General features: G+C 42.9%; 2 protein-coding genes across 5 annotated transcripts in view; both read right to left on the reverse strand.

The window, feature by feature from the left end:
• rfx3 (regulatory factor X, 3 (influences HLA class II expression)) overlaps nucleotides 1-9,647 on the reverse strand; it is a 64,320-nt gene extending 54,673 nt beyond the window's left edge. For 3 of the 4 annotated variants that reach the window (XM_046369826.1, XM_046369824.1, XM_046369825.1), the window contains exon 1: nucleotides 9,417-9,647. The gene's annotated coding sequence lies outside the window, so the exon portion shown is untranslated. The remainder of the gene's footprint in view (nucleotides 1-9,416) is intronic. The other variant, XM_046369823.1, reaches the window with a different exon arrangement.
• A 2,372-nt stretch (nucleotides 9,648-12,019) lies between these two features.
• The window catches only part of glis3 (GLIS family zinc finger 3), a 34,311-nt gene continuing 26,468 nt past the window's right edge, over nucleotides 12,020-19,862 (reverse strand). The window contains exons 9-11 of the mRNA XM_046369827.1: nucleotides 14,128-14,297; nucleotides 13,095-13,280; nucleotides 12,020-12,990 (exon numbers count right to left, since the gene is read on the reverse strand). Coding sequence (XP_046225783.1) covers nucleotides 12,866-12,990; nucleotides 13,095-13,280; nucleotides 14,128-14,297 — 481 coding nt within the window. The 3' untranslated portion in view covers nucleotides 12,020-12,865. The remainder of the gene's footprint in view (nucleotides 12,991-13,094; nucleotides 13,281-14,127; nucleotides 14,298-19,862) is intronic.

Here is a 19,862-nt window from a genome sequence, read left to right on the forward strand (position 1 = left end):
CAAGAGACCAGTTGATCAGCAGGAATAGACACCATCCCTGGTACCACGACATCGTAGACAGCTGTTGCTGGACACTGCTGCGGTTTCTGGAACTCCTGCTGCAGGCATCCACGCGCTGCATAATGTCAGTGTCCAAAGGATCCCAGGCGGTTTCCTCTTCCGGCCATTGGAGCTGGGCCGGGGAGATGGGATGGAGGTTGATGGAGTTGCAGGGCAGAGAGCACGGGTCTTTGCTAGCCGGGGAGATGATGAATCAAGGGGCGATAAACCACCTGTAGATGGGGCCCTTCAGGGCTCAGCTCCATCTCCGGACTGTCCAAAACACCACAAAAGCAGATGGTGAATACAATGCAAGCAATCTTAAAATCATCTCCATGGACTCCTTTGAGTTGAAATGTTTACCCAAAATAAATTATTTCATAAGCATCTCAATCTAATTAACACACACACACACACCACTCTGTAGGTTTTCTGGTGTTTGAACTAGCCCTGTCAGTCAGTATGATAACGCAGCCATTGAACATTTTCCACACTCACAATTAAACATAAGATCACAAACACACACACTGACTGCACAAAAGGACTCGGCTGCGTGACGAGTACATACCGTATCTGGCATATTGGTGTCTGTCTGATGATGCTTCACGTGAACACGAAGCCAATCTAGTGGGCTGACAATCGGTGGGACAGACACCAGCGGCAGACACCCACTACTCATCTCCTTCACCTTTTTCAGATTGCGAACATACCGGTCCCAAATCTTTCTCCATGTTTCTTTGATATCAGTACCGGTGTTCAAATTCCGTGATATCTCCCTCCAGCTGTTGTCTTTTGCTTGCTTGTCCAAATACAACCGCATCAAAGGGTTGTAAACGTTCTCGTATTGTCTCACCAGCTCGCACAGACGCTCCTCCAAACTAAACATAGAAATAATTGCGCTTAGCAAATCTCAAAAATAAAAGGCACAAAAAAAGAAGGTTGCAAATAGTAGAACGAAGAAGCAGAACATCGATCTCTTCTGTGTTTATACCAGAAGGGATACTGGAAAGTATGTGATTGACACACAGGGGTGCGACTTCCATTGAAAAACTCACTCAATACTGCCCCTCAGTCTTTGATAAGTCGGGTCTCGATTTCCAGGTACGAAAAAAATAGGTTAAATGACGGAGCTGCCCTTTTGTGACAAAAGAACGACATTGCAACACTGCGCTCCGTCGGCCATTTGTGTATTATATGTAGATCCCTCAATGTTACCTACCCATGAGTCCCCTCTCTCTATTTACTCTAATCAGCATCCCCACCCACTGAGCACCGACCGACACAGGACATCCATGGATGTTGAAAAGTAGTTGAAATTTGGTCAGCCTGCCGTGGCCTTGATTTCCCTCTCCACGGACGTTTTTGGTCCGGTCTGGACCATGATTGGTTCTGATTTGGTCTGGTCACCAATCATAGACATCCATGTTTCACAAGTTTAACAGCACAGTACAGAAAAGTAGAGTATAGTTCAGTACAGCAGAGTTTAGTACAGTAGACCACACTAAAGAAGAGTATAGTATAATGTACTGAACTATACTCTACTCTGATGTGCTGTAGTACTCTACTGTGCTCTATTGTACTGTGATATCCAAACTTGTGAAACAGACAGCTATGATGTTTCAGATTTGGTCCGGTCCAGACCAACCAGATGTGGTCTTGTTTCGGGTGGAGCTCATTAAAATAATAGTCAGTGTGTAGAATAACACCCATGAGGTATATGCAAAGGAGGATGTTGCATATTTCTACCTTTGTGTACGTATTCAGGTTACATCACCATGAAGAGAATGAAATGCATATCCATAATTATTCATTTCTGTGTAGTACAGATCAGGTACCCACAATGTAATTATGTTACTGGGTGTAAATACACTTCACTTACTGTAGTTCAATAACCAAAAGAGATTTCTTCAAACTCAAATGGCTCCATTTTTTAAAGCTGGCTTTAAGGACCCACTAGTGTCAAACACACGTTAGTTTGTGATTTTAAAAATGAGCGCACTGGCATTTTACAGCCCTAATGCCAGGTTCGGCAATTTACCTGTCTAACATCAGCTCACTTGGCCCCCGACTGGCGCAGCAGTCTAAGGAACTGCAACACTTCATATACTGGTTCGAGCCCAGGATTTCAACCTCTCCATGGCCCAGTCTGTGATACCTACATATTTCAAGCAGTTTATCATAGTTCCTGTGCCCAAGAACGCCAAGGTAACCTGTCTAAAAGACTATCATCCTGCAGCACTCACATCTGTATCCATGAAATGCTTTGAAAGGCTGGTCATGGCTCACATCAACACTATCATCCCAGACACCCTGGACCCACTCCAATTCCCATACCGCTCCAACAGATACACAGATGATGCATTTTCTATTGCACTCCACACTGCCCTTTCCCACCTGGACAAAAGGAACACCTACGTGAGAATGCTGTTGATTGATTACAGCTTAGCATTCAATACCATAGTGAAGTCGAAGCTCATCCCTAAACTAATGTCCCTGGGACTGAACACCTCCCTCTGCAACTGGATCCTGGACTTCCTGACGGACCGCCTGCAGGTGGTGAGGGTAGGCAACAACACATCCATCATGCTGACCCACAGCATGGGGGCTCCTGAGGGCCCACGCCAAATGCCCTCAGATACTAAAAACGTTATACAGCCGCACCATCGAGAGCATCTTGACTGGCTGCATCACCTCTTGCTTTGGTAACAGCTTGACATCCGACCGCAAGGTGCTACAGAGGGTAGTGTGTTTGGCCCAGTACATCACTGTGGCCATGCTCCCTGCCATCCAGGACCTATATACCAGGCGGTGTCAGAGGTAGCCGCAAAAATGGTCAAAGACTCCAGCCACCCAAGCCACAGAGTGTTCTCTGCTACAGCACAGCAAGCTTTACCAATGCACCCAAGCCATCATAAGACTTCTAAACAATACTGCTAAAAAGCTAATCAAATGGCGACCCGGACTACCTGCATTGACTCTTTTTTGCACTAACTCTCTTGCACCGACTACGCACACACACTGGACTGAACACACGCTGAGCTGTACAGTACTTACATCCCAACACACACACACACACACTACATATGCCCACACACACACACACACACACACACACAACATGCACACCGATGCCCCACACTCACAAACTTTCACACTCACCACATACGCTGCTGCTACTGTCTATTATCTATCCTGTTGTGTAGTCACTTTACCTCAAATACGTCGTACACCTCACCTGCACAGCGACTCGGTACTGGTACTCCCTGTATATAGCCATGTTATTTTCTACTCCCTATATATAACAATGTTGACTGCAACACTCCAAACATAGGCTATTGAGCAAACACTGGATTGTTTTCATTTTTACTGTGTCTATTACTCGTTACTGTAGCCTATGCTATTTAATAAACTACAGTTTCAATCCACAATGGACCAGGATATGAATATTCCATGCTGAACTGGAGTTGATCACAATGCAAATGTCAATAACCTACATAACTTGAGACAAATTCCGGAGTTCTAAATTGAGCAGCTGCTGAAAAATGAGCTCCTGTATTTATTGAGATTTAAATGTTTTTTTAGAGTGAAGTACATCGAAAAAATCAAGAGAAAACTGCAAGATTCAATAGAAGACAAAACAAGGAACAAACTAAACAAGACAGGCTTTTGAAAAATTAACTATTTTTTTTCATAAAATTGTACAGTTATCTTAGCTAGGTGAATTGCTAGCAGAATTGTTTACTTGTTGCTAAGCAGTTGCTAGGGACTCTCCTGGAAGAAGCTAGCTAGCTTACAAAGAATAACAACAAAAAATATCTAGTTAACAGAAGAAAGGAAGACAAAATAAGGACAAAAGAAGGACAGAAGAAAAAGGAAAAGAAAGAGGACAACAAAGTGAAACAGTCAGCACTTCTATTGCAACTTCGTATTTCGTCGTCCTAACGTAGTCTACACTGCTATCTGCCCAGCAGCTAGCCAGCTAGCAAACGTCCACCGTCTACCGAATAGCAGCACTGTAGAAACTATTACACTCAACTGAACGACTTGATTAGTGTAGTGTTAGCTAGCGACATAGTTGTCTTTGCTGTCTTCGTATCCAAGATAATTGTGTAGTTTAGAGCGTGTAGTCTTAGAGTGATTATCTTAATTTACCGAGGTTAGCTAGCCAGCTATTTGTCGTCCTTAACGTAGGAGACACTGCTAGCTAGCCAACAGCTAGCCAACGTCTACTGAATAGAACTTCCGCACTCAACAACCCGGTCGCATTCCGCTCGCTCCACAGGTAGTATCACATTTTCATTTCATTTCATTACAGCACAACGGTTTGATTTGTTTGATCGTAGCTAGCTACATAGCTAGCTCCATAGCCGTCTGTGTATCAAAGATAATTGTGTAGTCTAGAGCGATTTTCTAGGTTAGCTAGCCAGCTATTGTCGTTCTTTTAACGCAACGTAACGTAATCAACACTGCTAGCTAGCCAGCTAGCCCCGAATAGCAGCACTGTAGAAACTACTACACTCAACGGAACGACTTGATTAGTGTAGTGTCAACAACGCAGCCACTGTCAGCTAGCCTACAAAGTCAACAACGCAGCCACTGCCAGCTAGCCTACTTCAGCAGTACTGTATCATTTTTAATAATTTTAGTCAATAAGATTCTTGCTACGTAAGCTTAACTTTCTGAACATTCGAGACGTGTAGTCCACTTGTCATTCCAATCTCCTTGCATTAGCGTAGCCTCTTCTGTAGCCTGTCAACTATGTGTCTGTCTATCCCTGTTCTCTCCTCTCTGCACAGACCATACAAACGCTCCACACCGCGTGGCCGCTGCCACCCTAATCTGGTGGTCCCAGCGCGCACGACCCACGTGGAGTTCCAGGTCTCCGGTAGCCTCTGGAACTGCCGATCTGCAGCCAACAAGGCAGAGTTCATCTCAGCCTATGCCTCCCTCCAGTCCCTCGACTTCTTGGCACTGACAGAAACATGGATCACCACAGATAACACTGCTACTCCTACTGCTCTCTCTTCGTCCGCCCACGTGTTCTCGCACACCCCGAGAGCTTCTGGTCAGCGGGGTGGTGGCATAGGGATCCTTATCTCTCCCATGTGGTCATTCTCTCTTTCTCCCCTTACCCATCTGTCTATCGCCTCCTTTGAATTTCATGCTGTCACAGTTACCAGCCCTTTCAAGCTTAACATCCTTATCATTTATCGCCCTCCAGGTCCCCTCGGAGAGTTCATCAATGAGCTTGATGCCTTGATAAGCTCCTTTCCTGAGGACGGCTCACCTCTCACAGTTCTGGGCGACTTTAACCTCCCCACGTCTACCTTTGACTCATTCCTCTCTGCCTCCTTCTTTCCACTCCTCTCCTCTTTTGACCTCACCCTCTCACCTTCCCCCTACTCACAAGGCAGGCAATACGCTCGACCTCATCTTTACTAGATGCTGTTCTTCCACTAACCTCATTGCAACTCCCCTCCAAGTCTCCGACCACTACCTTGTATCCTTTTCCCTCTCGCTCTCATCCAACACTTCCCACACTGCCCCTACTCGGATGGTATCGCGCCGTCCCAACCTTCGCTCTCTCTCCCCCGCTACTCTCTCCTCTTCCATCCTATCATCTCTTCCCTCTGCTCAAACCTTCTCCAACCTATCTCCTGATTCTGCCTCCTCAACCCTCCTCTCCTCCCTTTCTGCATCCTTTGACTCTCTATGTCCCCTATCTTCCAGGCCGGCTCGGTCCTCCCCTCCCGCTCCGTGGCTTGACGACTCAATGCGAGCTCACAGAACAGGGCTCCGGAAGGCCGAGCGGAAATGGAGGAAAACTCGCCTCCCTGCGGACCTGGCATCCTTTCACTCCCTCCTCTCTACATTTTCCTCCTCTGTCTCTGCTGCTAAAGCCACTTTCTACCACTCTAAATTCCAAGCATCTGCCTCTAACCCTAGGAAGCTCTTTGCCACATTCTCCTCCCTCCTGAATCCTCCTCCCCCTCCCCCCCCTCCTCCCTCTCTGCAGATGACTTCGTCAACCATTTTGAAAAGAAGATCGACGACATCCGATCCTCGTTTGCTAAGTCAAACAACACCGCTGGTTCTGCTCACACTGCCCTACCCTGTGCTCTGACCTCTTTCTCCCCTCTCTCTCCAGATGAAATCTCGCGTCTTGTGACGGCCGGCCGCCCAACAACCTGCCCGCTCGACCCTATCCCCTCCTCTCTTCTCCAGACCATTTCCGGAGACCTTCTCCCTTACCTCACCTCGCTCATCAACTTATCCCTGACCGCTGGCTACGTCCCTTCCGTCTTCAAGAGAGCGAGAGTTGCACCCCTTCTGAAAAAACCTACACTCGATCCCTCCGATGTCAACAACTACAGACCAGTATCCCTTCTTTCTTTTCTCTCCAAAACTCTTGAACGTGCCGTCCTTGGTCAGCTCTCCCGCTATCTCTCTCAGAATGACCTTCTTGATCCAAATCAGTCAGGTTTCAAGACTAGTCATTCAACTGAGACTGCTCTTCTCTGTATCACGGAGGCGCTCCGCACCGCTAAAGCTAACTCTCTCTCCTCTGCTCTCATCCTTCTAGACCTATCGGCTGCCTTCGATACTGTGAACCATCAGATCCTCCTCTCCACCCTCTCCGAGTTGGGCATCTCCGGCGCGGCCCACGCTTGGATTGCGTCCTACCTGACAGGTCGCTCCTACCAGGTGGCGTGGCGAGAATCTGTCTCCTCACCACGCGCTCTCACCACTGGTGTCCCCCAGGGCTCTGTTCTAGGCCCTCTCCTATTCTCGCTATACACCAAGTCACTTGGCTCTGTCATAACCTCACATGGTCTCTCCTATCATTGCTATGCAGACGACACACAATTAATCTTCTCCTTTCCCCCTTCTGATGACCAGGTGGCGAATCGCATCTCTGCATGTCTGGCAGACATATCAGTGTGGATGACGGATCACCACCTCAAGCTGAACTTCGGCAAGACGGAGCTGCTCTTCCTCCCGGGGAAGGACTGCCCGTTCCATGATCTCGCCATCACGGTTGACAACTCCATTGTGTCCTCCTCCCAGAGCGCTAAGAACCTTGGCGTGATCCTGGACAACAAACTGTCGTTCTCAACTAATATCAAGGCGGTGGCCCGTTCCTGTAGGTTCATGCTCTACAACATCCGCAGAGTACGACCCTGCCTCACACAGGAAGCGGCGCAGGTCCTAATCCAGGCACTTGTCATCTCCCGTCTGGATTACTGCAACTCGCTGTTGGCTGGGCTCCCTGCCTGTGCCATTAAACCCCTACAACTCATCCAGAACGCCGCAGCCCGTCTAGTGTTCAACCTTCCCAAGTTCTCTCACGTCACCCCGCTCCTCCGCTCTCTCCACTGGCTTCCAGTTGAAGCTCGCATCCGCTACAAGACCATGGTGCTTGCCTACGGAGCTGTGAGGGGAACGGCACCTCAGTACCTCCAGGCTCTGATCAGGCCCTACACCCAAATAAGGGCACTGCGTTCATCCACCTCTGGCCTGCTCGCCTCCCTACCACTGAGGAAGTACAGTTCCCGCTCAGCTCAGTCAAAACTGTTCGCTGCTCTGGCTCCCCAATGGTGGAACAAACTCCCTCACGACGCCAGGACAGCGGAGTCAATCACCACCTTCCGGAGACACCTGAAACCCCACCTCTTTAAGGAATACCTAGGATAGGATAAAGTAATCCTTCTCACCCCCCTTAAAATATTTAGATGCACTATTGTAAAGTGGTTGTTCCACTGGATGTCATAAGGTGAATGCACCAATTTGTAAGTCGCTCTGGATAAGAGCGTCTGCTAAATGACTTAAATGTAAATGTAAAACAAATGCCTGCAGTATTAAGCCATGGAACGTGTTGCGTTGATTGGCGAGTGAATGGTCAAACCCTTGTCACACCTACAACTTGTTTATTCATCAAAACCCAGTCCTTTCGCACCATGACCAGCTATTGCACTCATAATTCCACCTGTGAAAATAGCTAAAATATGTCTGACACACCACAGGACCTATAGGTCTACCACCAGTGCGTAGAGTTACCATTGAGTTCGGGTCGTTAAATACAGCCCAAGGTGTCATGTCATAACGGATACCCAATTATTTTTAGGAAAATATGGTCGCATAAAAAAATATGATTCTGTGTAAATTGTCCAAAGTAGTCCTTCTGCATAGAGTCGTTTGATTTGTTAAACTTTGAAATGGTTTTTGATGGCATACATTTTAAAGTAAAAGATGGAAGTCTCGGCTTAATTCAGTTACCATGGTCATGGAATTGCCCTATGACAGCCAGATGACTGCTGCATTTATTATGTGCTGTCTTTAAGATGACAGTCTCTACTTCACTCTTCTGCCTGCTCAAAAGTATATCTCTCTCTCTGAAACACACATGCAACTGTAGCTAAATGTCAACGTGACAGCTATTATTGCTTTTACTTTTTGTATCAGCTTCAAAAATGTTAGCTAGCCAATGCACTGTGCCATAGGCATTTCAAACTGGCCACCTAGCTAGCTGTAGCTAGATGGGATATAATTTATGAAACTAACTGGTTAAAATGGTAAAGGTATGTGATAAGAGACCTGAGATCAATACAAATTGAAGGTTTAGCTAAAGTAGCTAGCGTGGCTATCCGCTCTCGCTAACAGCGTTAGCTAGCTGACGAAGCCTTTGTGGCACCTGCTTCGCAAAGCTCACGTTAGCTACAAAGGAAACTAGCTGGCTAGCCAAGACAAAAGGGAGAAGCTACTGCTAACCTCAATTAGCAATTGCTGAATGAAGGTGGTACCAGTTCGAATTTATTCAAAATGCCAAAGTTATATCTTGTATAATCTTATTGAAAATGTTTCGTATCTTGACAGCCACCAACATCACACCAGGAAGTTAGCGGACATTGAACGAGACACAAATCAGACACCTGCTCTGTAACGTTAGCTAACGTTAGTTGCGTTGCTAACTTAGCCAACACACGCTACCTACGGTGGCTATCGCGCTAGCTATCTAGCGTTAGCTGTCATTGGACAGCCGACGAACAGCACAGCAAACTCGGGTAGAATAGCTAACTAACAGAAACATATTTTTTTTGACGTACTGTTAACAGCCTGGTTCATTAGGTAGCCAGTTTACTTTCGCAGATAACGTTAAGCACATTGCTTTCTTCTAACAACGTTAACAAGTACTGGAAGGAAATAACATCTAACATCAGATCAGCTAACTATCGTTAACCATGTAGCTAATAAAGGAGGGCAGACATTAACTTGCTCATGACAAAACTAGCAAGCTAGACATTTAATACATAAAGTAAAATGCTTTGGCGAAGAATCGAGAAAACAGATGCTGTTAGAAATAGTAAGTATATTCAAACCTGGGCTGAGGACTGGTTGATGAGGATGAAGTGAGGATGGTGGAGGTGGCAATGATGGAACGAAAGGTTGTTGTTGTTGGTGGGTTACAGTCGCCAGGACTACGGTGACTATGGCGCTGCCTCACTGGGCAACAGTTGCTATAAAACTCACCGGGCGCAACCTAACAGAATATTCTGTAGGAGGAGCTGCGATGAGGGAGCGTTGGAGGGATGCATATGAAGGTTTATTTGATAAATGGATGTATGTGCTCCTGATAAGAAGAAAACAATTATTCTAAAAGAAAAACTGCTTGGTATTATAAGCGGTATTAAAATGAATTAACATCAATATAACGTTAGTGAATCTTTCATCTTTCATTTACTCAGAACATCATCACATTAGGGTGGATTGATCACAATATTCTTGGTTCAATAAGTCTTCAAATGTATGAAAAATGTCAATAGAAATATCACAGAATGTTTCATTATGCGCACAATACAACATGGCAAACAACATTAATAATCGCGTTAGTTCATTGAATCAGGTTATTTCCCAAGGCGTGACTACCATGCACCAATAGGTGATAAAGAGTGGTTGAGATAACAAAGAAAGGAGGCAACCACCCATCCATCCCTTTCTCTCTCTCTCTCTCTCTCTCTCTCTCTCTCTCTCTCTCTCACACACACACACACACACACACACACACACACACACACACACACACACACACACACACACACACACACACACACACACACACAGACAGACAACACAAACCATATAAACACAGAGATATTAGTGAATATGTCATTTTTAAGACAATTTAAACTTGAAGCTACAGCCAGATCATGTAAAATCTTGTGTTTTAGTGAAAGGCTGTACATAATTTCATTAGCCTAACAGTTCACAGATACGGATAGTGAACCTATTAGACATTACTATAAGGGACTTTTTGGAGTTTATTTCTAAATATGGTCCATCGATGCCATTCGAATGTTTCAGTTTAACCTTTAAAAGGTACAAATAATTGCTTTATTCCATCCAATCAATAATGGGCATTTTCAGAGCCAGCTAGGAAAAAAGTAAACTAAGGTTACTTCTGTAATACACATTACTTTGTCATTAATTACATGTAATTTACACTCTAGATATTTTCTATTGTTTAGGTCCAAATTAACAGTCAGTGTTTCATAATCATCTACCTACGCCACTAAATATAATAAATTACAAGCTTTTTTACCCTTCTTACACAATGATGTACAATAGTACAGACATGCCTTCGCACAGCCACCTCAATTTTCTCTAGGCTCAGTCATTAAAACATTTAATTAATCTGACAAGCAGAAAAACACACACAATTCAGGTTAGATTCCTCTAATATATTTTGCACAAAAGAACTTTGATTTATCCAAGAACATTAATTACACTGAACAAAAATATAAACGCAACATGCAACCATTTCAACCATTTCATTTTTTTACTGAGTTACAGTTCATATAAGGAAATCAGTCAATTTGAAATAAATAAATTAGGCCCTAATCTACAGTATGGATTTCACATGACTGAGAATATAGATATGCATCTGTTGGTCACAGATACCTTTAAACAAAAAAAAGGTAGAGCATGGATCCTAAAACCATTCAGTATCTGGTGTGACCACCATTTGCCTCACATAGAGTTGATCAGGCTGTTGATTGTGACCTGTGGATGGTTGTCCCACTCCTCTTCAATGGCTGTGCGAAGTTGCTGGATATTCCCGGGAACTGGAACACACTGTCATACACGTTGATTCAGAGCACCCCAACCATGCTCCTTGGGTGATACCGTATGTCTGGTGAGTATGCAGGCCACAGAAGAACTGGGACATTTACAGGAATTGTGTCCAGATGCTTGCGACCCTTGCCACCTGCCGGGTAGAGTTGAAACTGGGATTTATCCGTGAAGAGCACACTTCTACAGCATGCCAGTGGCCATTGAAGGTGAGCATTTGTCCACTGGTGAGGGCGACGAGCACGCAGATGGGCTTCCCTGAGATGGTTTCTGACAGTTTGTGCAGGAATTCTTTGGTTGTGCAAACCCAGTTTCATCAGCTCTCCAGGTGGCTGGTCTCAGACGATCCCGCAGGTGAAGAAGCCGGATGTGGAGGTCCTGGGTCGGAGTGGTTCGCGGTTGTGCATGTAGTTTGCAGTTGTGAGGCTGGATGGATATAGTGCCAAATTTTCTAAAACCAGTGTTTCCCAAAGTTGGTCCTGGGGCCCCCCCCCTGGGTGCACTTTTTTTAATGCCCCTAACACTAGACAGCTGATTCAAATAATCAAAGCTTGATGATGAGTTGGTTATTTGAATGAGCTGTGTAGTGCTAGGGCAATAACCAAAACGCGCACCCAGGGGGGGGCACCAAGGACCGAGTTTGGGAAACCCTGCTCTAAAACGATGCTGGAGACGGCTTATGGTAGACAATTGAAGATCTGTGTAATGATCATGCTGTTTAATCAGCTTCTTGAAATGCCACACCAGTCAGGTGGATTGATTATCTTGGTAAAGGAGAAATGCTCACTAACAGGGATGTAAACAAATTTGTGCACAACATGTATTTGAGAGAAATAAGCTTTTTGTGCGTATGGAAAATTTCTCTGATCTTTTATTTCAGCTCATGAAACATGGGACCAACACTTTACATGATGTATTTATATTTCTGTTCAGTATAATTCCTATGCTACTGACACGTTTTAAAAACAAAAGAACATGCCTTTCATGTGCTTTTTATGGTATCTACAGTAATTGCATAATAGGAGGGACAATATTTCGATACAACTGTAGTACAAATGCATTCAACTAATGTAAACAATAAAAAATCCTCCAAAGCTCAAGACCATAGGCACCCACAGAAGTGTCATTTTTTTCAGTACAACACAATCTTTAGGAGGCATATTTCATTGTGGGCTTAGACTTCCGATGATACCGCAGGAGGTTGGTGGCACCTTAATTGTGGAGAACGGGCTTGTGTTAATGACTGGATCGGAATTGGCGGGATGGCAACAAATACATCAAACACATGGTTCCCAGGTGTTTGATGCCATTCCATTTGCTCCCTTCCCGGCCATTATTATGAGCTGTTCACCCCTCAGCAGCCTCTTGTGGATGATACTCACTTGAATGAAGACAGCATCTTGCAGACTTCAAAAGTAAGGATCTCAGAATAATTTTTATGATACATATGACCGTATGACTTGCCATTATGAAAACAATGTCGATTGAATAATATCAGTTAATATGTGATATGTATATGTTCATTTTGACAATTTAATTAATTAAAACTACTGTATGTCTCCTCTTGTCTACAGTTCTCACCCAATAGGGGCATCACACTCAGGTCAATGTCTGTGCGCATGGAGCTGAAGAACAATAGGGTTGTTGTAGGAGTATTACAGAAAGCATCTGCCTTAAGAAGTAAATAGATTTGCTGACGTCAGCCCTCAGTGTAGATACAGGAGAGCTGGCTAGAGCAACGGTCCATCCCGCTGACATGTAGATAAGCGTCCTCTGACATCACTGGCGCCGGCAGATCCTGTGACGCGCCTTGCAGGTCGTATACTGTGGATGCAGCACACACACAAGGGGTCGTTGTTATACGATAGATGCAAATGAATGCACGTTGATCCGTACTGTACTGTAATTGTACTTTGTCTCTTCATTACCTGTGAGCCCAGACGACAGAGCTCTTTGGGAGATGTCTAGTCCATTCTGAGTGGTAAATGTTGGAGCAAAGCTGTCATCAAACACTGGGGTTTGCATCAGGTGACAGGAGTTGGTCTGCTTGGTGGATCTGTGTGTATCATTGTTGTATGACGGAGAGTACACCATTTGGATCTGACCACTAAAACCTGAGGAGGACAATAACAGGTACATCTAGTTATTTACATTTTACGAATAGATGAAGGGGGAGACTGAAGAATCTGTTTTCCTTCTCTGGTGTTTCCCACTTTTCATCTTCATTCATTGTTACTTCTTCCCACAAGCACATTGGCTTCATATCTTGATATTCATATGCACAAATAAGTCTGGTATAGATGAAAGGTAGAATACTCAATTGTAGTTCTATGAACCCTTACAACCACCATGGCACCTTATGGAAGCACTATTACTCATCTGATACTACAGAACTGTACTTTTGAGTAGTTTGAAGCATTGTTCTTATGAAAACAATAGAAATGGTGCACAGCATGAACACCTTGTCAACATCAAGCACTGCTGGCAAGTCCAGTGGGGAAAATGTGCAGCCTATTTTAAGCTATGATCTAGAGAGTAAAGCTGCTTCTTCTTTCCGAAATAGAAAAACATCAGCCACCTGCTGCACAACAAACTGCATTAAGCCATGATCATCCTATATGTGAGAGTATCTGTCGAAACAGAATGTCAAACCACCCACACAATTATTTAATAGACTTTCACACAATAAAACTAACAGTAACTCTCATTTCAGAACAGGAATTTCCCTGTGGAATTGTACCATTGTTTTCTTTCCGCAGGCACATTTCCACAGTCAATAAGCTACGCCCTCCTGTAGGTGCAGGTGTAATCCTATGCAGATCTCTGGGACGAATTATTGACCTGATCTGCTGTCCCTTTTGACATTCGAGGGAAGGATATCTTCAATGTATTACATTAGCACCGAGTAGGTGAATGCAGTGAACACATTTCATGTGCCTGTAGTTGGTAGATGTAATTTACCTGGGTGGTGGTCTGTTTTTACCACAGGAGTGTGACTGGGATGACTCAGAGCTGTGCTGGTCTTTAGGGATAAGCCAGTGGGATGGTGGTGGGTAAGAGGAGTGGAGGGACCAGGCAGTTGGTTTTGGTGTGACCCGGGGCTGAGGTGGTGGGGGGACCTATTGGCAAACCTGAAATGTTTCACAAACCGGTATATGAAATAATATCAGGTTGTTCAAGATACAAATGGACATATAGAATTTAATCTGCACACCTGCTGCAAAACAACATGATACTGTGACACTGCCCCTGCAGTAGGCTTATTTATTTATGCAACAACACACTCACTCATCCTCACAAATCTCCAAGCAATCTATTTACAGTGCCTCCTAAAAACACGATTGACATGGGGAAAAGAGAGTGGGATATCAGCTGATCATTGATGTTGATGATTCATGTTAATCTGCTAGTTAGCTAGCTCGATTTCTTTTACTGATTGTGATTTACCTCTGTGTCTTTCTGTATCTTTCTGCGGTACGTATCAGCCAACCAGACCGAATATTGACAATGATGTTGGCTAAATCAAGTGTTATCAAGTGTTAATCAAATGTTATGCTGCTGTGGCAGTACTGTTGATATTTTAACTAAGTAGCTAGCTACACACACTCGATCGGCAATCGCATCTCTCAAGCCATGCATGTTTGAATCTCTGTACAGGGCAGACAGGGAAAATGCGCAACCGGCCACACGCGAGCCCTGTACAGGGCAGATCAACATGCACGACCAACGGAGTGGGGGGGTCACTGGCGTACCACAACCCCCCGCAGCCCATGCAAGCTGGGGGGCCCACAGGCTTTGGGGGCTACCAACCCCTAAAATGTATATATATATATATATTTAGATTTCTTGAGGTTGGGGGCCCCCTTGAGTTCGGCCCAATAGAATTAGGAATCAGAATACTGGAGTGGACATGAACCTTCTTATTGGATAAATGTCAGCCATTTTGGTCATGGAGTTGGTCAACCATGTGAAGTGCAGTGATAAGATATTGTGTAAAATAATGAATTTGAATAATTTTTCTACACGGTTTGTTAGCTAGCTAGCCAAACCGTTTTAGAGGAATGATTCTATACATTTTCTCAAATTAACTGCCAATATGCCAACATTCCATTCAAACAATTCATAGCCATACACTGGCTGAAATCAGCTGACAATAGGATTTAGACAAGATGTAAATGCAGCAAGTATTGATATTATTTCATAGCACTCTCAGCTTTCCAATTTATATTTTTTGAGACATCTCAAAATTGCAACCTTCATTTAACTAGGCAAGTCAGTTAAGAACAAATTCTTATTTACAATGACGGCCTACCCCAGCCAAACCCAGATGATGCTGGGCCCTATGGGACTCCCAACCACAGCAGGATCTGATTCAACCTGGATTTGAACCAGGGACTGTAGTGACACCTCCTGCACTGAGATGCAGTGCCTTAGACCACTGCGCAACTCGTTTCTATGACCTGTAACGGAACTTTTCGTTTTTGTCTGGACGAAGTGCTCACGCCTCATGAAGATGGATTACTGGGCTGAACACGCTAACAATAAGTGGCTATTTGGACATAAATTATGGACTTTATGGAACAAATCAGTCATTTATTGTCGAACTGGGATTCCTGGGAGTGCCTTCTGATGAAGATCATCAAAGGTAAGTTAATATTTATAGTGTTATTTCTAACTTCTGTTGACTCCAAAATGGCGGATATTTCTCTGGCTGGATTGGGCTCTAAGCGCCGTTCTCAGATTATGCTTTTTCTGTAAAGTTTTTGGGAAATTTGACACAGCAGTTGCATTAAGTAGAAGTCTATATTTAATTCTGTGAATAACAATTGTATCATTTATCAATGTTCATTATAGAGTATTTCTGCAAAATCACAGGGTTGTTTTGGAATCAAAACATTACTGCACGTAACACGCCAATGTAAACTGAGATTCTTGGATATAAATATGCACATTATTACAAAATATACATATATTGTGTAACATGATGTCCTATGAGTGTCATCTGATGAAGATCATCAAAGGTTAATGATTCATTTTATTTATATTTCTGCTTTTTGTGACTCTTATCTTTGGCTGGAAAAATGGCTGTGTTTTTTTTGACTTGAAGGTGATCTAACATAATCATATGTTGTGATTTAGCTGTAAAGCATTTTTGAAATCGGACACGATGGGTAGATTAACAAGAAGTTTATCTTTCATTTGCTGTATTAGACTTGTTAATTTGTGAAAGTTACATATTTCTAAATATTTTAGAATTTCGCGCGCTGCCCTAGAAAGGTTAACAAACCCTCAACTTTGTGAGCTAACTTGGAACAAATAAAATAGTAGTCAAATTTTACATGGTAAATTCATAAACACGAATAAGAATGATGTAGAAAAGGATGTTTTTGGAGAAAGTTTATATTGTGAAGTGACATAATGCGCATGAGTGATATTTATCAAAATGAGTGATATTGTTAATGGGTATATTGGACACATTTTTGGGAGTTCAAAGACAACTTTGGTAATATTATAAACTTTAAAATATATTGTTTCTAGTAGGCTACAGAATTAGAGGGGGTGAAAAGCAGAGTGAAAAGTATACAAATAAGCATAATAGGTTATGACACTTAAAGGGGTTTTGCAAAAGAGGTGCTCTGATTGGACAGAATTGGGCTGCCTGTGTAATGTGTAAACTAGTGCTGAGTGATTAACAGACATTTCAGTTATTTTCCGGCTTTTAAACAACTAATTGACTGACTTCGGGTTCAATTATTTGAATTCCATTTTTTTCTTCCTGTGAGCTCAATAAGCACATTGCACAGTTTCTCTAGAGATTAATCACTTCAAGCCTGAACTGTGCGATGTAGTAGGGAGTTTTAGTATTCTACATAGTTTAGAGCAGAAAACAATTAACTACAATGACCATAATCAATTGCACGCCTACTGGTCCGGTTTGTGTGTTTCTTCTATGCCTGCTAGTTTAGATAAGTGTGGGGCAGACATGGAGATAGAGAGAGAGAGAAAAATGCACAATCGAGAGAGAGATAGACCGCAGTTGCTTCATGACTTATCTCTACCTGAAAATACATGATCTAAGTGATTGATAGTTGGAATTCAGAAGTTATTAAAGTATGCCTTATTTACTTTGAAGAACTACTAAAATAGTGATTTTGTCAGACAGCATAGCCAGCAGCTCTATAGAGATGAGATGATGACTTGGAATTAAATAATAAAGTCATCAAATAAAACAAATGTAATATACACAACAACTGAAATCTTCTTAAAAATATTTTATTAAAAGTAAAGTTATGCGAATCAATAACTCTCTATGGTTAATAAGTTAAGATAAGCAGTAATGAACATTCACTACCATCATGGGACTCTTATTAATTGTTTTAATCTGTGTTGTTACAGCATTCAACCCACATAATGCATGGTGCATTTGCTAAAAATAAATCATCGAAACTGGAATCAAAAACCATGATTATTCTTTAATAATCGAAGCAAAACCGAACCGACCTCAAAAAGCACTAATTGTTCATGTAAATGTGGTGTTAGAGGAACAGTTTAATTAAAGTAATACAGAAATGTTGTGGTTGGGATATATTGACCAAATTATCAGGAACATTTTGGATGTATTTCACTTCAAAATTCACCAGGAACAACCATTTCACAGTTGTTGTTTTTTTATGTCGGACCCCTCCCCAAATAAGCAACACAAAGTTACACCCTTGCCCCACAGACAGCTCTTTCAGTGAAAAGACACTGATATCTGACAAGTTTAAAAGAGGCCGCTAACTCATCACTTGAGGGGTAGTAACATAGCACACCTCTCAGACTTTAAATAACCCATGTTAACTAAGCACAGATACGTGAGAGAAATCTTAATGACTTGTTTTAGTCTGTTTGCCCAGACTAAAATGCCTGGTTACTTAAATATGGCAACCTTCTTTTCTCATACCAAGCATCAGAAAGTAAGAAAGAGGATATTGTGAAGAACATCCTTAGAAGGAAAGCCAAACAATTAGTGCTTTTATGGTGTATCTGTCAACCTTTTTCATTTTTCTTGCTGGCTGGCACCAGGGTAATAATTAAAATAATTGAGGTGTTTACAATGCAATTGATTAAGGGGATAACAATGCACAGGCTGAATGAGGAAATAAAGAAATCACATAATGGCAGTGAATAAAATAGCAAATGGGATTTTACAATCGATTTAACATCTAGAAAAGTAATTACAGCAATCCTCTTCCCAGAGCCTCTGAATGGTATTTTTCCAATTTTATAATTCACTTATTGAATTCCTGAGCCACTCTAGATGGTGGCTATAGCATCCACTAATGCAGGCCCTAGAGACTGATGAGGCAAAGCAAGGCCTGCTTTCATTGGCTGATTGTGTACCCAGAATCCTGTGGTGAATGCTGTGGCCTACCGCTGCTACCAGGACAATCAATCAGTGTCATTGAGAAGCCATGAGCATCTGGCTGCCCAAAACTTCAGAAAACACTCCTTCTCACCGCCTTTGAAGTGCATGGATGAAGAAATGTTTTTTTTTTGTGGGCTGACCAGGCAACAGTGTTGCTGGCCATTCCCAACCTGTAAAACCTCTTCCCAACCGCTCTCTTCACAGCTGAGGTGCTGCGGGCCACAAAAAAGCCCATTGGGGTCTTTCAAAAGGGGAGAAAATGGTGCTTTATTTTAATCTGATTATTCTAACTATGAGCTTACTGCCATGAAGCCATGACAACCGACGTTTAAGTACTTATTTGTTTCAGATCAGAAAAAAAAGAAGGAAAAGGGGATAGGCATTTAAATCAGTCATGGCTACAGTCACTCTGCCAACGGGAACTCAAAATGAATAGAAATACCAAGTCGCTTGCCCAACAGATGCAACTGGGCCTGCAGCAGGTTCTCTTCCCAGAAAGTAGATGTGAACATGTTTCAAAAACCAAACCACTTTACCAGGATGGATGAGAAATATAACCATCTATTCATCATTGTCTGACACATTGTCAGAGAGCCAGACATTATGCTACCAGCGATGCCATTAAAACACATATCTCGCCGTCAATGTCTTAGACACACCGAGAAAAGTATCTGCCAAAAGCCATCAATAGAGTGTCTTGAAGGGGCTGTGGCTTTCAACAGGACTAAGTAAGTTCTTTCACAATATACAGGTATCATTTTTTCACCTGCAGAATTCCAAGAACGCTGCTAATTGATTACCCAGTAGGAAGTGAGAGAGACTGAAAGACTGTTCTTAAGGTAATGACTTTCAGAACTTTCATGAGCCAGCACTTGTCATAACTACGAAACACATTCAATGGAAATGCCTCAACCGTTACACCAGATCTGGGAACATGACTGAATTATCAAAGTCTCAAGGAAGGAACATTGAACGCAGTTCTAGAAATCCTTGCTCGACTTCTAATCCTATATGTTTATTGTAAACTGATTACTGCACTTATGATGAGTAGCCTTAGTTACAGAGATACAAATATGTGACTAAATATGACTATGCATGATGAAATGTTTAAATAGCACCCACTTTTTTTTAGATCAAGACTAGGTCTCCTGCACATTTGAGCATTTAATACAGAATTACAGTATAGCGCGTACTGTGCACATATCACCACGGGGAAGTTTTCGAATTGAAATGTTCTCACCACCAATGTCCTAGAAAACAATTCCCACATCACTACCACAGCAACAAG

The sequence above is a fragment of the Oncorhynchus gorbuscha genome, linkage group LG11 (genome assembly GCF_021184085.1).
Source record: "Oncorhynchus gorbuscha isolate QuinsamMale2020 ecotype Even-year linkage group LG11, OgorEven_v1.0, whole genome shotgun sequence".
NCBI lineage: Eukaryota > Metazoa > Chordata > Actinopteri > Salmoniformes > Salmonidae > Oncorhynchus > Oncorhynchus gorbuscha.